The 19,216-nt window shown below is 37.9% G+C and overlaps 2 protein-coding genes across 7 annotated transcripts in view; both read right to left on the minus strand.

Annotated features, from left to right (window-relative positions):
• Window positions 1–18,776, minus strand: part of LOC123238125 (death associated protein) — a 73,390-nt gene extending 54,614 nt beyond the window's left edge. The window contains exon 1 of the mRNA XM_044665496.1: window positions 18,621–18,776. Coding sequence (XP_044521431.1) covers window positions 18,621–18,675 — 55 coding nt within the window. The 5' untranslated portion in view covers window positions 18,676–18,776. The remainder of the gene's footprint in view (window positions 1–18,620) is intronic.
• Window positions 1,409–19,011, minus strand: LOC123238092 (RNA-binding protein 41-like). Of its 6 annotated transcripts, none has more exons than XM_044665450.1 (2): window positions 18,933–19,011; window positions 1,409–3,006 (listed from the first exon to the last, which is right to left on the minus strand). In XM_044665450.1, exon 2 carries the CDS (start codon window positions 2,916–2,918, stop codon window positions 1,638–1,640), a length of 1,281 nt encoding a protein of 426 aa, XP_044521385.1. In that variant the 5' UTR covers window positions 2,919–3,006; window positions 18,933–19,011; the 3' UTR covers window positions 1,409–1,637. The 6 variants fall into 6 exon arrangements, with proteins under 6 accessions (XP_044521385.1, XP_044521394.1, XP_044521377.1 ...); XM_044665459.1 differs by lacking the exon at window positions 18,933–19,011 and adding an exon at window positions 18,621–18,636; XM_044665442.1 differs by lacking the exon at window positions 18,933–19,011 and adding an exon at window positions 18,621–18,635 and having other exon boundaries at window positions 1,409–3,082.
• Between the last annotated feature and the right edge of the window lie 205 nt (window positions 19,012–19,216).

The raw sequence follows: 19,216 nt of genomic DNA on the forward strand, positions 1-19,216 counted from the left end.
AGGAGTTCTCTCCTTATCAACTTATAAATGTGTAACTAAAGTAGTCACATCTTTTGAAATTCATTTTTAAGAATACCACTGACACTGACTTACTTGTGTTTCTTTCATATCCTAGCAGCCTTAGACTTCCTTGTATAGGGCTAAGTGCAATCAAAAAATGGTTGCTGACTTGACTTTGCACCAAAAATAATTGGTGAATTGGTAATTTGGTGAAGCAATAATATTGAAATGGCCCTAGTTTGAAAGGTTGACAGTGAAATATCTCTAGTCAGGAAACTACTAGTAAGACTTCTAAAATAAGAACAGAAAACTCAAGTGAGGTCACAACTGTACATCTCTTTATCGTTGGCATTCTTTTGCCTTCCCTAATCCCTCTTCATTTGAGTGCCTTCTCTTCACTGATCATTTCCCTTTTACCTTAAGTGTAGCTTATCTGTACACAGCTATTGTATGTTGTCTCTTTCATTAGATTTCAAGCTCCTCAAGTGCATGGGCCGTGTCTTCTGTCTTTCTTAGTATCCTGAGCTCTTGGCACGCATAATAGGTGCTAAATAAATGTTTACTGACTCTTGTCTTGTTACTTTTTCAGAATTACTTGTTACTTTTTTTAGGTTAAAGTTACTGGCATGGAAGACTAGCTGACACTAACTTACTGAGGAACCATGAGCAGGTCTTTTACTTTTCTAGGTCTCAGTCTTTTCATCAATAAAAGGAAGACTTTGGTCTATATCAGAAATTCTTAGACTGGGGTAAAGATTCTTGAGAAATTCTTAGGCTGGGGTCAAGATTCTTGAAACTTGTTTTTATTTTTAAAAACATATTCTGATAACTATTTCAATATAATTGGTTTCGTCTATAATCATATGAATTTTATTTTAGGCATTTAAAAAAAAACATTCTGAGAAGGGGCCCCCAGGCTTCACCTTTTTGCCAATGGGGTTCAAGATATTAAAAAAGATTAAGAAAACTAAGGAAAGATGATCTCTAAGGGCATTAGATCTAAAATGCTATAAGTTGGTATGTTTCACATTTGTCTTTGCTTCCTCATGCTTAGAAAAGTTCTTGACACATAATAAGTACTTAATGAATGTTTGTTAGGGAATTTAAAATCTATTAGGAAGTAAAAGAAATATAAGCTGTAAACTATGGCTCAAGAGTGACTATTGAAAAGATGTCCAACACAGATACTTCCCTAGCTGTGTGATCCTGAGTAAGTCACTTAACCCCCAAAGCCTAGCTCTCTTGCAATCCTAGATGACTGGTGTGGTAGGCAGGGAGGGACGGAGGGTCTCTGGAGACTGCTGCCTCCCCTTGTGGTTAATAGGAGACTGTCTTGGATGTTTCATCAACCTCTATAAGGCAGCAGGAGATAAAGATCCAATGGAAGGAAACAACTCAGAAACAACCATTCTATCTTACCCTGTGGAGGGTAAACTTTATTCTCAGTATCTCCTCTATCCCATATGGTCTCTCATTGAGGGAAATGTTTCCAACAATTACCCAGAATGAACACTTGAAAAGGACTGTCTTGGGTGCTTTATAATCACTCTCTCCTATGAGATGATCCTTTATAGACAGATTCTAGAAGTGAGTTGCAAATACAAGGGAGAACAAAACAGAACCCCAATCCATTTCTGTTAGTTCCCATCTTGTTCTGTCATGCTGTGTGTCACATGTTGGGTAGGGGGTGCCGAATGCAGCCCTGCCCTCTGTGTTTTGTTTTTGCCAAACTCTATCACCAGTGTTTTCCCCAGGAGGTTATATCCATTCACCAAAAGCAATGCCTGCTGGGCTATCTCCGTACTGGGAAAGGTGATGAAGGCCTGGCCCTTCATGCGGCCAGTCAACACTCGGAATTGAATTGGAGTTCCTTTATCCTCTTGGAACCGAGCAAACAAGGAGACAAGTTCCTTCTCAGTCACCCGAGGACTGAGGTTCTTTAAATACAGTACTTTGTTTGGCTCTCCAGGACTGTATGAAGCAAACATAGGTATTTTTCGGATGTCCTCCTGTGACAGACGATTTCTCGCGATCTCTTCTTCTGGGATAAATTCCACTACTTCTGTAAACTTCTTGGGCCCAGTAAGACACTGCTGTGCCTCAGATTCAATAGCTTTCACCACACAGAGGCTAGGCCCCTTGGCCTGTGCTGCCTGGTTTCCTTGATCCTCAAGTACTGACAGGTTCTTAGCTGTGATACTACTGTCCGTTAATGCACACGGGTCCAATAAAGGGCAAGCAAAAGGTTCACCTCTCATAAGCTGAGCTTCTTCAAGATGGGGTTTGGCCATCATCTCTTGGTAAACAGTCTCCAGATTATTAATGGGGTCCTTTTCAGTCTCTAGTCTCTTATGGGATTCACCTTGGTAATAGAGAGCCCTCAGGAAGGAATGGCGATCATTCCCCTGAAACAAAGCCTTTTCTATTTCCATCTCCCGTCGACTCAATTGTTTACACCCTGCAAACCTCTGTGGCAAAGCCAGGATGCGCTGATGCTCCGAGATCTTCTCTTCAATGTCTCGAAGACAGTCCTGTGTTGCTTCAGGGGTTGCTCCCAGCCCTGTACCCCTCTCTGATGAAGCACGGTTTTTCCACAACATGATCTCTCTATCGGTAAGACCCAAGTCCCTCAGAGATGCAATTTCCTGGTCACTCTTCTGTAGTGCCTGAAACTGGGACAAGCTCAAAACCCCAGCTGCCTCCTCACCAAAGGGCTTGTACACTGCAGCGGGAGCAAAGCATTGCTTCTTAGATACACACTCTTCAACAGAAACAGAAGTATCGAGTTGATGGTGAAGGAGGCTTCTTAGCTGTCTCTCTCCCTCTGTCTCTAAGTCCTCCAGAATAAGGTCATCACTGGAAAGGCTACTGTTTATTCTCTTCATGTTGCTGCTATAGCCGTCACTGCTGCTGAACATTTTTTTTTTTAACTTGGGGTAGGGGAGTCAAGGAATGCTTCAGGCTTCAGTAAAGAAATGGAACCTTGTTGGATCATCAAAGTTGGGCCTTGAAGAAAGGAAAGAATTTTTACAGGAGACTAGGAAGTGGGTGAAGAGTTGCTACTTCCACGTATAAGAGATGGCTGTGGAATTAAAAGAAATATTAACCGCAGGATGAGAACAGGTGATGGAGAATACTACCTTTAAAAAAATATACAAAAGGGAGAAGGGTAAAATGAGGTTGAAAAGACAAGGTACAGCCAGACTGTGAAGGGTTAATTTTCACTGGTAAGAAATATAATTCTGTCTAATATTAAAAGAATATTCCACATGCTTCAGTGTGAGAACAATACTTTTATGCATGAGAACCTTACCTCCCATATTTCCTTTTCTTCTGGGAAGACTATTTTGGTGGTAGACTGTAAGCTCTTTGAAAGTAGGGTCTGTGCCATATTTATCTCAATGCTACAATCTAATTATGCCTTGCATGTACCATGCCCTTAATAAATGTTTGTTGATATGACTATAAAGATTTTGGTAATAGGTAAAACTGTAAAGACATGTTTCACTGAACAACCCTTTAAAATAGATGATTTTCCCATTATTAAATGGAATTTAAACATCTAAGGACAACAATGAATATAAAGGGTTTCCAAGTATACAGTGGCTACAAACTCCCAATGCAAAAGGGTAAAAATATTTAAATTCTCATGACAAATAATCTAAAATGAAAAAGAATGTTCCTCTACTCTTATTGTACAACTCCAAACTACTATTTGGAGGGACCCACCAAAGCCATCCAGCATTGCTAGCTCATTGAACTGTTTATAGACAATTAACAGTAATGTTTCACATTAAGCTTCTTGATTAATGCAGATATAAAGAATGGCAGTAAGGCCCATAAAGACCTGAAGCTGAAGTAGATTACATTTTACTTAAGATTGCCCCCAAATTAGGAGAGACTATTTTCTAGAAATACTTTTTCATTATAATGGATACCCAGTGGTACTCTTGTAATGAAGTCCAAAAGGCATTTCTAATTATTATATTATAATAGTTAAAGTCTTCTTTAATCTCTTCTGGAATATATTTCATTTATGAAAATAGGAACAATATCAGCAATAGCAAATATAGGCATATCTTGACTAACATTATTAATTGGACCTGGGAAGAAGGGGTATTAAGGGAAATAATACAGGACACTTGTTAGGATACTTTGGATACCTATAAAATACATTCTTATGTGGTCAACATTTAGAAAAAGGGTATGGGCACTAAATCATACATAAGGACACCTGATGACTACATAACAACTTAGAAAATCACATGTTAACCATATCCATATTCTACTGTATTTTTATTTATTTTCTAAAATATTTCCCAATTTTGTCTTGGTTTGGACTTTGCACAGAAGGGTCACTGGCTGAATCCAGTGCTCAAATTTGTAGTATGCGAACTTAAATTTGGATCTTGCGCATTAGTGAGACTAAATAGACTTTGTAAAGTAAAATAAACTCTCCTGTCACCACAACTTCCCCACTGCAGAGGCTTAAGTTTCCTAATTAATGGATAAAAGCAAGGCAGACTAGCTCTGTTTTGGGATTTTCTAGGGAGTTTTGCAGAGGATGGGTAGGGGTACCTGAATGTAGGTCCTTCAAACCTGTAAAGCTTTACTATACAACCATATACCTTTTCTTCAATGGGTCTGGCCGATTCCCCACAAAGGGAATGAAATAATCAAATAAGCACACAGAGAAATAGGGGGAGAGAATAAGTGTGGAAGAGAAAAGAAGTTATTTGTTGTCCTGTTCTTACAGTTTTGCCCCTTGTGATTCAAGGTATCTTACTAGGCTAGCATGGCAACTGTTTTCTGATTGGGTAAGTATTAAAGATTTTCCTGACAATGTCTCCACCAATCAAGAATATGGAGGAGATTTGCATCTTTAAGAATAAGCAGCTGTTAGTGTGGTTGTGGTTATATATTAATATGTTATTGTGAAAAAAATGTCCGTCAGGGAAACCCAATGTGGAGAAGGCCTATATTTTTTCATTAGAAATCTTAGAAAACCAACTCACAGCTGCTGTCCTTTGAAAAATGAGTGTGCATAAGAAAACTTCCTTTATAAGTTCTACATAGTTTTTTTCCTCCCCAAATTCCTATTTAGTACTCTCTCCCTTTTTTTCCCTTCTGATATATTCTAAATGTTCTTCCAGTCCCATTAGTCACTTATACTTTCAAGATTACAAGCACAAATCTAGGGAGAAAAAGGAATTCCATTTCCTGCTCTCCTTTCTCCCTTACCCCCTTCTCTACACTAAATCCAGAATTAACCAGTAATAGACTTCTAACTTGAAAATAAAAACAATCTGGCAAATAAATCCAAGACTGATTATTTCCTAGTGAAGAGAACTAGTAGTGATAATATAAATGTTTTTATTTGGCTTTGGAGTTTACATATAAATATGATGTACCTCAAACATGAGGGAGCTCAATGAATTTCAAACAAAACAGGTACCAAAGCTTGGCTCATAAGACCTGATCCACCTCCCTACCTAAAACTTTCCTTACTCCTCACTCCTAAAGAGACCAATATCTCAAACTTATGAAAACAATGACTTATTTGTTTAGTATAGATATTCTCTAGATTAAAGAGATTATGGCAATTAAAAGGCTTCCTGCTGTACTAGAGGCAAGTAAAGAATAAATGGTGAACTAAGTCAACACAGGGCATTTATTATTTTCTACACTCCAAAATGAGTTGACAAGGGTGTAAAGGTATGCAACCCATTTCAGTGGCTTCCTATTTGCAAAGAAAATATTACTTTGTCTACTTCCCTTATAAAGTCCTATACAAGCTGTCCTGAATCCACCTCTTTGGCCTCAACTGGACATTACTCCTGCTCCCATATTCTTATGATCCAATCAACCTCATGTCTCTGGTCCTCATTTTCTATCTCATGTTTCTGTTTTGTTTGTGTTTGCATTGGCTGTCCTCTGCACCTGAAAAGGACTTTCCCCTTCTAGCTGCCTCATAGAGCCCCTCTCTTTAAGAAGCAGCTCTGGCAACATCTTTTGCATGGTCATTCCTGATCCCTCTAAGTCCTTCATCCTAAACTGCCCTATAAACTACTAAACTACAGTGAGAGGGCACTGTGTGAGCCAAGAGTGTTGGGGCCGAGTTCAAATTTGCCATCACTTATTGCTGTGTGATCCTGGCAAGTAATTTAAACTCTGTCTGCTCATCTGAAAAATTAAGTTGTATAGATGACCAGTTTCCTCATAGGATATGGAGATGATAACAGCACCCAACTCTTAGTTTTTATGAGGATAAAATGAGAGATTTATAAAGTGCTTTGCAAATTTCTAAATGCTATGTAAATGCTAGCTATTGTTATTAACTACTTTGTAAGCATTTGTATTATTAGCTTTATATATGTTATCTCTCTAATTAGAAGGTAAATTCCTTGAGTAGGGACTATTTCATTCCAGCACATAACATTCAAGGCATATAAGTAATTGCTTAATACTTAACTAATAACTATACTGGCCCACTACTTTGCAGAATGAGTGCCTTTGAAGGATGAAAAATCAGGTACCATGTGGCTGATAACTGTAAGTTAACCTGCTAACTGCTAACAATTAAAAGTGTTGGTTATTTAATAGCTGTTGGTAAATTGACAGGCTGGATTCTGGAGAATATGTTTTTAAAAATAGCTCTTCTCATAACACTCACGACTATAAACTAGTTGTTTCCAGCTAAAAGGGGGCTTTTTTTGTTCATTTAGCTATATAAGAAACATGGGCATTAAGGGAACTATTTAAAGCATCTTGCAAACTCTTTTCTATGTTTATCTCCCTACCTTAGGATCCACCACTGGAAATTCAACTAGCCTCTTTGCTAGAGAGGTTAAAGGGCTTGAAGGATACCTCTTTACACTCTGGTTTATGAAAGGTTCTTAGAGAGGATTCAAGAAATAATCCTGTAAGTCAGAAAGAAAATTATTTTCAGGAAGAAATAATGTCAAGAAATAGACAAATAGAAGGATATGAAAACAGTCAAGAAAGAAAAAGAGAATAAGTGATATTTACATAGCACATTGATATTTGCAAAGCACTTTTACATATACTTTTCACCCAAATCTAGCTTATATAAAACCTAGGGTCAACATTTAGTTGTATTCTAAGTGATAATGTAGAACTGGAAAGATAGCCTGGCATAGTAGATATCATGTTGGTCTTGAAATCAGGAAGACTGGTTCAAATCCTGTCTGTGACACTAACTAGCTGTATGGATATGGGCAAATTAATTGAGAACTGACCTCAAAGTCTCAGTTCCCTCATTTATAAAATTAGGGAGTAGGGAGAGGGGTGGACTGAATGGCCTCTGAAAGTCCTTTCTAGCTGGAAAATTTTAATCCTGTGAAAGTGCAGAACAATTGTATAAAAGATAAAGCATTTGAATTTAAAGAAATGTGTTTTTAAAACCTTTCCACAACAATAGCCATATTACATAATTAGTTTTAGTGTATATCCATTTTTTCTTTCCAAAGAGATATTATTTTAGGGTGACAAATATATTAGGATTAATATAGATTTTTTTTTACATTAAGGGATGTAGCTTTTTTGGGTAACCAAAATAAAATAAAATTTTTTAATTTCTACTTAAGTAGATTTACAAAATATTAGCAATATACATTGTTCAGTATAGTGGATAAAATTGCTAGACTTGGAGTTAAGACGATCTGGGTTTTAATTTTGCCTTTAATGCTTACTATATATAAACCTGAGCTCATCTACCTTATCCCAGACAGGTTGGTGGAAAAGTAATCCATTTGGAAGAAATCACAGATCCTTGCATATTTTCTACAGAAATTTTGACTATAGGAAAAATAATTTTTCCTTTGTAAAATTTATCAAGTATTTAATTAATAAGCATCAGAATACTTTAATACAAAATTAAACATAATTTTGCTGGAAAATGCAGTGTGGGTTTTTCTTCCCAATTTTTACCATAACTGTAATATTTTCCCCATCCCTCTCTTCTCCTCAAATTTTACCAACTCCAACCAAGATTCAAAATACATTTTAAAAAAAAGAGTCAAAATTAGTAACACTCAGACTTGTCATAAATTAGATTTAGAGTAACTTTAGCAACATATGGCTCTGGCTCCAAAGAGAAATGGAGGGGAACTGGGCCAATCAAATGTATTTAACAATGAGATTCTATCCACATCACTGACACAAGCATACAAAGACTGGCAGGAATGAATAATAATACAGCTCATAATTATGTTCTCCTTTCTGCAGTAGAACACCATTACTGCTGTTAGATGAAACAGAACCTCACTAATTCTCACTTTGCTAATCTGTATGTGCAATAACTCTCATAAAACAAGCAGTCTCACCCCATTTCTCTGCAAATATTTAGTAGTAGAGAGCAGCAGTGAGGTCTCAAATCATTAAGACTTGATTATTTTTACAAAGGACTGCAAACCACAGCACATTTGCTAGCACATTGTGAAGCATCATCCATCATTCATAAATAACAATACTTTGTATTTACACAGCACCTTTCTCCCAAGCATTTCAAAATGCTTTACTAACTGCCTCATTAATCTCACATCTTAGAAAGAAAAGCTTGGAAAGAGGTGCTATTCTTCTGTTTGTTAGGGACTGCTGGGGTGCCAAGAGGGTTAAGCACTTGGGCCCAGTTACTGAGTTATTCATAGGCAGAAATGAGTTTGACCAAAGATCTTAGCAAGAAGGCATACTGCCCGCTGTGCTAAGCTTTTCCTAATACTCTCTCTCTCAAATGTAAGGTAACTGCTAGCCCACAAATAAAACTGAGTTTCAACCTATAACCTAAATTAGGATGAGTTCATAGATTTAGAAAACATGGTAGAATAAAAAAGAGCAATGGATTTGGAATCAGATGACCTTGCTTTGGATTTCAGCTCTGTTTCCTGCTACCTGGGTAAAGTTGGGCAAGTTATGTGACCTCTCAGGGCCTCAGTTTCCTCATCTGCAAAATGAAGTGTTTATAGACTATCTGATGTTTAAGATCTCTTTCAGTACTACAACTATGATTCAATGTTCTTGTGAAGTAAAAGAGGCTATGGATGAAAAGAACTAGGGAAAAACATATCTATCATGAGGGGTCAATGTTAGTACAATAGACAGACTAGAAATGGGTTCTCTGCTTGTCTAATGAAGAGATATTTAACTTTGGTATATGTATGCATAATACAAATTATTATATGCATCAGGGGATCAGCCCAACTTCTATATATGCCAATTAAAAAAAGTGAAAGGACACTTTTTTTACCCAGAGAAGTGATCCAGTTTTCCCAAACTAGTAGATTTAAGAGAATGTATTCCATAAATCAATTGAAAAGGAAAAGGACTAGGGTCATAATACTTGCTGGTTTTTTGAAAGTAAAATACTCATTACAGGAAAGTCATATTCCATTCTGAATCAAATGATATCTAGTTTTTTTACATATATCCCAAGGGGATAACACAGATACAAAGATTGACTTTAAATAGCTGATTATACCAAACTATGTGCAAATCCCTTCTCAGTATTCAGCACATTGAGATAGGAGTGGACCTTGGCCTAGGCAGGGTACAATGGAGATAGAAAGCTGGATGTGGAATCAAGATGATCTGGATTTAAATCCTTCTTTAACCACTTACTAGCTGGGTGACTGGGCAAATTACTTAACCTCTCTGTCTCAGTTTCCTAAGCTGTAAAATGGAGATAATAATAACATCTACTTCACAGGGTTGTTGAAGGAATGAAATAACATTAAAGCATTATATAAATATAATATATTAAAAATTGGTAATTATATGTATGTATATATACATATATATATAGCTAGCATCTATATAGTGCTTTAAGGTTTGCAGAGTGATTTTACAAATCTTATTTTATCAATGAAAATTGAGATGAAAAAGAAATCACCAGATTGTAAATTGGGCATTTACAAACTTCTATTTGGTCACTCTGGCATGAAAGTGATAAAATATTTACATTTAAAATACCTCAAATTGCCTCATGCCATTATTGTATAAATCAAATGCTATTTCAATAAAACATTTTCTATGATTGGGGAAAAAAAGATTTTAAAGTTGAGATAATAGATTACTTATTTCAAGAAAGAATTGATAAAGAAATTTAATACAAAAAATTAAGGATAATCTTTGCAAGCTTTTATTGTATCATGGATCTCTTTAGCAAGCTTATGAAGCCTATAGCTATGGATCCCTTCTCAGAATAATGTTTTTAAATATATAACATAAAATGCATAAGCCTACAAAGGAATCCAATTATATCATATACATTTATCCGAATACTTAAAATAAAGTTCACAGAACCAGGTTAAGAACCCCCTCCCTTTGGATAGATTCTGGTGGGCCTAGATCTGTACTGAAATATAGAAGCAACTGCACTGAAGAAAGTAAAGTACAATTCCAGTTATTCAAGCAAGATTAACTAAATATGTGAAAAGTATACTACATAGAATTTTAAGATTCACTTAGGAGTAAAGTATTATAATACTTTTTTCTCCTTTTGAATCTTATGGAAATTTTTTTAAAGCTAGTACAGTGTATAAAAGTTAAAATAAAAATGAAGTTCAGAGGAAGATATTATTACAGTAAGATATGAACAATTTTTGAGATGTGGAGTTTTTTTTATATAGGGCCACTTGTCTTTAGTGAAGGATAGCAAAAGGTTTTAATCATAGAAGGTGAAATAATTAGAGATATTTCCAATCCAACAGACATTCACTAAATACTTATTATGCTCAAGGCACTATGAATAAGCCTTCAAGGAACTTACACTGTTTTCCATACTATTCTCCTACAGTGGGAATTATGAAACATGTGGATATGTGGCTAAAAGATTCCTGAGGTCTTCTTAGGAGACCTTTACAGAAAAATGAGCAGCTGTGAGCAATTAGGCATAATTTGACCTGAAGGCAGGATGATTGACTAGATTACTTTTAAATGTTCTTTCTAGCTGGGTAGTGTTTTTCTACTATATTTGTTCCTAGAAGATGGCTTACCACCAACCCAAAACCCCTTCAAGCCACCCCCCAATCTTGCTTTCTGTTTATGCTTAAAAATATTTGGAAAATTTCATCCCATTTGACATAACTCTGGGCTGGCCTTATTAATCTATTATATAGTCTTCATTTGCAAGCTGATTATGAAATTGGTTTTTCTTTTTAATTCTTCTTGATCTGTCAACTTCATTTTAAACACTGGAGTTTGATATTCTTTGCAAATGATTGGGAGAAAGTATTGTAGTATCCTAGGAACAGGTCACAAAGTTAGATTTAGCCCAAGTCATTCATGCCAATGTCTAGAACTCTTTCTACTGAATTTACTTTCAACTGACCTTCTTTCCATATCTATAAAATAGGAATCATTCTTGAAGAATCTACTTTCCAAGGTTGCTGTGGAACTCAAATGAGATAAGAAGTTCTCTGTGAATTTGAAGCATTTTATAAATGTCAACTACAATTATTATCATCAGGCAAAGTCAAAAGGATGGTAAATGTGACAATTCCACATGGTCAATAGGAAAACTAGTCACCAGAGTCCCTAGAAATTTATCCTAAAAACTCCTGTCATACAGTCAAGGTCTCTCTGATCTGTTCTCAAGTCTACTGTTCTTCCTTCCTAATGGCTATAGAGATTACAAAGAGGTTTTAGGAGCCTTATGTGCACCTGTAGATAATTCATTCTGTGTAACCTGTCTGACTTGTTGATCTCAGCAGTTGCCATGGATTTAATTACTAGCTCTAAGCTTTACCTATCCTACCCCAATCTCTGCTGACCTCCAATCTTGCATTTCCAGCTGCCTTTCAGACATCTTGAAATGGGTGTCTAGTAGAGATCTTAAATTCAACATGTCCAAAACAGAATTCATTATTTTTTCCCTTAATACTCCACCACTCCTACCTTCCCTATTGCTGAGATCACCACTATTCTCCCAGCTCCTCTTGCTAGAAACCTAGCAGTCCTCTTGGATTCCTCATCATTTCTAACCCTGTCTACCCTACCCACCATCTAATCTGTAGCTAAGGCCTGTCAATTTTACTTATGCAACATCTCTTATATATACCCTCTTCTCTCTCTGACACTACTATCACACTTTAGTGCAGGCCCTCCTTACCTATGCTGAGACTACAGAAATAGCCTACTGGTAAGTGAGTCTGTCTCTAGTCTTTCCCCAGACCAATCTATCCTCCATTTGGCCACTAAAGCAATTAAAAAAAAACCCAGGTCCATGTCACCGTCCTACTCCAGAAGCAAATACAAAATGCAGTTTGGCCATTCATAGCCCTTGAAACCCTAGTCCCCTCCTATCTTTTTAGTTTTTTTAATACTTTACTTCCTTTCATTTCGTTAATCCATTATCACTGAACAAGACACTTCATTTCCTGGTGCCAGGTATTCTACCTACTCCCCTGGCTTCCTTTAATTTCAACAAAAATTCCATCTTCTACAGAAAGCCTTTCCCAACTCCTCTTAATTCTAGTGCCTTTCCTCTGTTAATTATTTTATATTTATCTTATATATGGTTTGTATATGTTTGTTTGCATTTTGTCTCCCTCACTAGATTTTGAGCTATTTGAGGGCAAGGTCTGTTTTTTGCCTCTGTGTCCCCAGAACTTAGCAATGTCTGGCACATAGTAGGTGCTTAATCTGTTTCCTGATGGTTCTGAAAGATTCAGAATCAACCCAACATGTGAACTGTGTTGCAAAGGATAATGTGGACCAGATCATAATTGTAAGTTTAGGACTGTCTACACTCAGATTCATCATTTTCTTATAACTCTTGACTCAGTATGTCCTGGTCTGTGCTGTTTTCCATTCCTCAGGGCATTCTCCTCTCATAGACATGGTTTATTAAAGTGGGAAGCAATGTCCCAGGTCATCTACTTACCCTACCTGTACAAGAAGCTGCTCTGTATCTCAAAAGGGATGTTCTAACTTTTGCTTAAAAACTCCAAGTAAAGAATCTACAACCTTTGGAGGCCAACTGTACTACTTTTGGATAGCTCTAATTGTTAAGAAACTATTTATTACAGTTCGCTAAATCAGGCCTAAATCCCATCTTTACAGCCATACCACCTCTGTCTCTCACTCCCTGTGCTAGGCTGAGCACTCCTGGGACTAATTTTCTTATTTTTTTTTTTTAAACTCTTACCTTCTGTCTTGGAGACAATACAGAAGGTAAGAGTTTAAAAAAAAAATACTGTGTTTAGGCTCCAAGGCAGAAGAGTGGTAAGGGTAGGCAATGGGGGTCAAGTGACTTGCACAGGGTCACACAGCTGGGAAGTGTCTGAGGCCAGATTTGAACCTAGGACCTCCCGTCTCTAGGCCTGACTCTCACTCCACTGAGCTACCCAGTGTGCCCCCTAATTTTCATTATGACCTGGGACAAATTTCAAAATGTGAGGCCTCTGAGGTCCCTCCCAAATCTAAATCTATATTCCTATGATCATGGAAGTTAGTCCTCTTTGCCAAGACAAACATTTGCATGCACACTCCCCTCCCTTCTTTTCCAAAGGATTGCCTCCATGCTCTCTCAAATCTATTGGATCCTTCCCTGCTGCCTACACATGCTCCCAAATATTTCCCATCTTAAAAAACCATCACATGATCTGACTATAACTAAGAAGATATAGCTATAATCATATACCTTTCCTCCCCTTCTTATCTAAAATCCTTGATAAAATGGTCTACACATGCTGTGCCTCCACTTCCTTTCCTCACATTCTCTTCTAAATTTCATGCTATCTCCCTAACTTTCAATCTCATCATTCAACTCACATTATTTTCTCCAAAATTACTGATAATCTCTTAAGTGTCCGATCTATTGACTTTTCCTCAATTCTCAATCTTCTTGACCTTGTACAGCATTTGATCCTGCTGGTCTTCTTCTGGGTATCTTACCCTCTTTTGTTTGTTCATGACTTTTGTTCTGGCTCTCCTCCTCCATGATTGTTCCTTATCCTTTGCTGGCTCTTCATCAGTATCATGCTCACAAACCACAAGTGATGTCTAATTATTTTTTCCACTTCTGTGTTTTCCCCACCCCCACCCTGACTACTGCAATAGTCTCCTGGTGGATCAGCCTGCCTCAAGTCTTTCTCCAGTCCAATCAGTCTGCTGTTCAGTCACTAAAGTTATTTTCTTAACGCACAGGATCAACTGTGTTATACCATATTCTCCCCAATAAATTCTTTCTTGTTTTCACATACCCCACACCTGCAAACCAATGACAAATATCATTATTTCTGCCTTTATAACATCTTATAGGCCTTTCTTCTCCACTCAAGTCACCAACATTCTTAAAGCTCTTATCACTCATTTTCTGGCCTATTGAAATAGTTTTCTAATTGATCCTCCTGCTTCAAATCACCTTCAATCTATACTTCAATCAGCTGCCAAAATGATTTTCTAAAGCACATGTCTGTCCATGTCAACCTCCTACCCAATAAACTCTAGTGACATCCTGTTAACTCCAGCATTAAATATAAACTTCTCTGTTTTTGCATTTAAAGCTCTTCACCACCTAGAGCCTACCTTTCCAGGATTCTTATACCTTATTCCCCTTCATATACTCTATGATCTAGCTACACTATCCTTGTTACTTTTTGAAATGACATACCCCCTTCAAGCCCAGGTTTTTTCACTGGCTGCCTCCTAGGCCTTGCCTCTGCCTATCTTCAATAGGAAGTTTTCCCAATGGTCCCCAGATACTAGTATCTTACCTTTTGAAATTAACTTCCATTTACTCAGAAGACATTTTATTTGTCCTTACTGATTTACATGTTTTTTTTCTCATTAGAATGGGAATTCTTGAGTTCAGGGGCAATTTGACCCTTTTTTTGTTTCCAGGACATGGCACTAAGCATTTAAATGCTTGCTGACTGACTTTTGTAAATTAGTAGTTCTGGCCTCATAGATTTAGGGCTGGAATGTTTTCAGAAGCCATCTAATCTAGTTGTTTTTTTTTAACCTTGGGTCCATAAGCCTGTTGCTTTAACATTTTGCTAATTAGCCTTGAATAAAACAATTTCTTTTGTAATCCTCAGGATATTTTATACATTTTAAAACATTAAAGATCCGTAGGCCTCAGTAGATGCCAGAGGGGTTTGTAAGCAAAAAAGATTCAGAACCCATTCAAAGATGAGGAACTGACTTTTCTAAACTCACCCAAGGCGCAGACTTCTGAAGAAGGATTTGAAATGAGTTTCTCTGATTAGCTCTTCTTTCACGGTATCGGATTGTCTCCCTCTTTCAAGAGCCACACAACCATAGCTTAGTGATGGAAAGAATTATTTCTCAAGTGCAAAGATCTGTAACCAATCCTGTCTCTAAAGTTCATTAAATGTATGTAACCTAGGAAAGCCAACCTTTCTTTTGAAATGAACAATGACAGGAAAAAGTATACATACATGCACATATATGTGTATCTTTGTATTTGTGCATATATTAAAATTTATATATACATATATGTTTTACATACACTGGTACACATACTAGGTATGTGCCTATGGCTAGTCAGTCCAATTCTCTGAACTCCAGTTTTCTTGTCTATTAAATACGAAATGTTGAATTAAATCATCTGTATTGTCCATTCCAATTCTAACACTTGGAGAAAAAGAAGGCTATGTAATAACAAGTAAACACACAAAACCATTAAAAACCAAATGGCATAATACATATCAAAGAAATCCAAAAACTAAATCTCTAGACAAAATAATGATGAGAACTGAAAGTGAATCTCTTCTCGTACTCTTGGCTTTATGTTGTTAAGGTGTAGATTTTTTTAAAGAGCCCAAATAGTCCATATCTCTCAATATTTACCATCACATAGTATTCCAAATCATCCATCTGATTCTACAAAACATCAATAGACTAAGGTTAAATCTATATGGGGGGAGAGGGGTAGGGAGTAGCTAGGTGGCTCAGTGGAGAGAGACTGGAGGTCCGGTGTTCAAATTTGACCCCAGATTCTTCCTAGCTATGGACCTGGGCAAATCACTTGCCCCCAACTGCCTAGCCCTTACTGTTCTTCTGCTTTAGAACCAATACCTATTCTAAAAGAGAAGGTAAAGGTTTTAAAAAAAAATTACTCTATATGGGGCCAATTTTGTCTATATGATGTTATGAACACACTGGATAGACTGCTTTATGTTTGTTTTTAAACTACCTTGAACTACTCACTAGATAAATAAGAGACAAATTTTCCAGAGTTATAGAAGTGGTCATTTTCTCAATTAATTGGTTCATTATAATCTTCTTTTTCTCTAAATATTACAAATATAAAGGATAATACAGAAAACTGGACTGACAGGTCATAGGTACACACCTAATTAATAGCAGAGCCAGGACTGAACCAAGGTCTTCAGTTTCCAACTTAAATAAATTTACTGCAGAACACTGCCTCTCTTTTTCTCAACAATTTATTCTCCCATTTTATGCATGAATCATTGTTCATTTTATAATTCTCAAGGCTATTGATTTTTTTAATTCAAAAAGAAAAAACAAGAGTATTATGAAGTTCTTCCTTAAAATATTTCTAACTTAAACCACAAGGAATTCCACTGTAACACAAATCATTTTTAACATATCTCTGTTATATAGCCTCAGCAGTGTCATGAGTCAAGCCATGTCCTATGAAATATATCTATTACATTAAAATGTTCAATAACAAGGCCTATAAAAGAAATATATTCTGAGGCACATTAAAAAAATCTGTTTATCCTAGAGGACCCCAAAACCCATCTCTTGTTGAAATTTAAATATTTTCTGGTGATACTTAAAGGTACTTTTTAAAATACAAGGTAGGCATTTTCTCATCAGGAATAGTCAGCTTTTATGCTCCCCCCCCATATAGATGCCTCAGTTTCAATTTTGGGGGGGGGAACCCACCCAGAAATGGAGTATATTAATATAGAAGACATATCAAAGAGCATTTCTTTAGTCAGCCAATTAAGGGTTGAAAATATAATTCCAGAGATTATTACCTGAAATCACTTCAGGGAAAAAAAAGGAAAAACATATGCCACAGAACATAGGCAGGCCCCATTCCTTTAATATTCTAAGTTATTCCAAGGTTTTTTTTTTTTAAACCTTCAGTTAACACAGCCAATTAACACATTAAGGATGAAACATATTAAATAACAATGGCTCCTGTCTTGTTGCTTCTTCCACAACCAAGCCTTATATCAAGAGTGCTTTCTTCACACTTAGAACCTCAAGAGATATAACTCAAAGGGATGATAGAAATTACTGTCAAGACAATTTTGAAATGACCAAAAAAAAAGTCTGCACAAAAAGGGGGAAGAACTAAGCAGGGAAAACACCTTTTACTTCTCACCTATCTTAAAGTTGTCTATATTTAGATTTACCCTTTTTTTAAAGTGCCTTTATTGCTTAAATCAGAGTTTAAGATTTTGCTGCCTTTGTTGAAAAGTAGGGGAAATTTAGAGGGTCAGGGAAATTAAGGGTAAAATGTCATTTCGAGAGATCCATGATTAGAAATATTTTAGTTATGGTTCTCTTAGCAAGACACTGTTAGCCTTAGATTTGTCTTCATCAGATCACTGGCCAAAATTAACGTTCAAATAATTTTGCAACCCTTGGGGAAAAAACCCAACCTTAACATATGGTCATTCCAGATAAATCATTCATCACTAAAAAGATCTTTTAAAAGGACTTTGATTGTAACTGTCTAGAGGAGCTTAATTAACATGCCACTCCAAAAAGTCTACCAAAACTTAACCTTCTGTATCATGGACCTTTTTGACAGTCTGGAGAAGCTTGTGGACACTTCTTTTCAAAATAATATTTTTAAATGTATAAAACAAAACACATAGGATTAGGAAGTATATTGAAATGCAATGGTCAAAATAGTTTAAAAAAACAGGTTGCAGATCCCAGGTAAAGACTCTTCCCCCAAAGAATGTTGTTTCTTTTCCCTAGGGTTACTCTAAACAGTAAATCTTTAGATGGACCTGCGCCAGGACCTAACCCTTCTCCCTACCCCCACCTCCCACCCCAAGCTGGAGAATGACTAAGCTGTTTTTTTAAAAAAATAAAAAACAAAAACATTAAAATCATAACAATAATGCTATATAAGAAAGTGGTGTGTAGGGTGTGAATACCAATGCCATTTCAGGCACACTTAACTTCATTAGTGACCTGTCAGTCACATCACTCTAGAGAAGGGCCAAGCCCTCCAGCAGGGGGAGGGACCCTCCTCTCCCGTACTTTCCACGCCTGGGTTCTCTAGGCCACTCCAAGCAGCCCGGGCCCTAGGAGCTAGGGGAATGTACAAGGGGGAGCAAGGAAATGTGCCCCACTCTGCGACCCTTCCTCAGGGGGCGAGCCCAGTCCAGAGGGGATCCTCCCCCACCCCTTGGGTCAGCGCCCTGGTGGACGCCTTTTCCTCCCCCGGGCAACCTGTAGTGGAGTTCGGGGGAACCTGGGGTGTGAAAGACCGCCACGCGGGCACGTGGGCAGCCCCGTCTAAGCTCGGCCTGGTCCACTGCCCTCCAGGAAAATTCCCTCCGTCCTTCTTCTAAGTCTTCAGGGTTTGGCAGGGGTCAGAAGAGGGAGGGGTGGGGGAGGGGAGGAGTAATCAATACCCGCAGGAGGGTGTCCAGCTCTAGTCTCTACTTTCTCGTCAGTAGGCGAAGACATTGTGGACACTGACTCGCTCTCTCCTTTTTTGTCTCGGTTCAAGGGACCAGGGAGCAGGCGACCAGTTGCGCGCGCCCGCCCGTCGCTAAAAGAGACCGTGCGCGTCGTCGCGTTGCAACAGCTGGAGCCGCCGCTGGCTGGTCGGGAGGCACACCCCCTTCCCCTCCCCCCGCTCTCACGGCCGGGTCGGGATGGGCGGGGCTAGGGACTCTGCCCGACTCTCCCCCACTACCCCCCCACCCCAGCTCCTCACGCACCCCAGCGCCCTCCGGCCCAGTCAACGTGGCTCCGCGGTGGCCTCAGCACCTCCCCAACACCCTCTCATCCCGGGCTTGGACGTGCGCGGTGACGTCACAGCGTCCTAGAACTCCCCGGGGTCGCGGCGTTCTGAGGGCTCGCGAGTTGCCACCCTGGGGAGGGGAAGGGGGAAAAAAAATCTTCCTTAGTTTTGCAACCCAAAGTGAACCCAGAAGACTGAGCATGCCCGGACTGACTGAAGAGCCACGTAGCCGCGGTTGCACAGCTTCCATTTATCCGAAGG

The sequence above is a fragment of the Gracilinanus agilis genome, chromosome 1 (assembly GCF_016433145.1).
Source record: "Gracilinanus agilis isolate LMUSP501 chromosome 1, AgileGrace, whole genome shotgun sequence".
Taxonomy (NCBI): Eukaryota; Metazoa; Chordata; class Mammalia; order Didelphimorphia; family Didelphidae; genus Gracilinanus; species Gracilinanus agilis.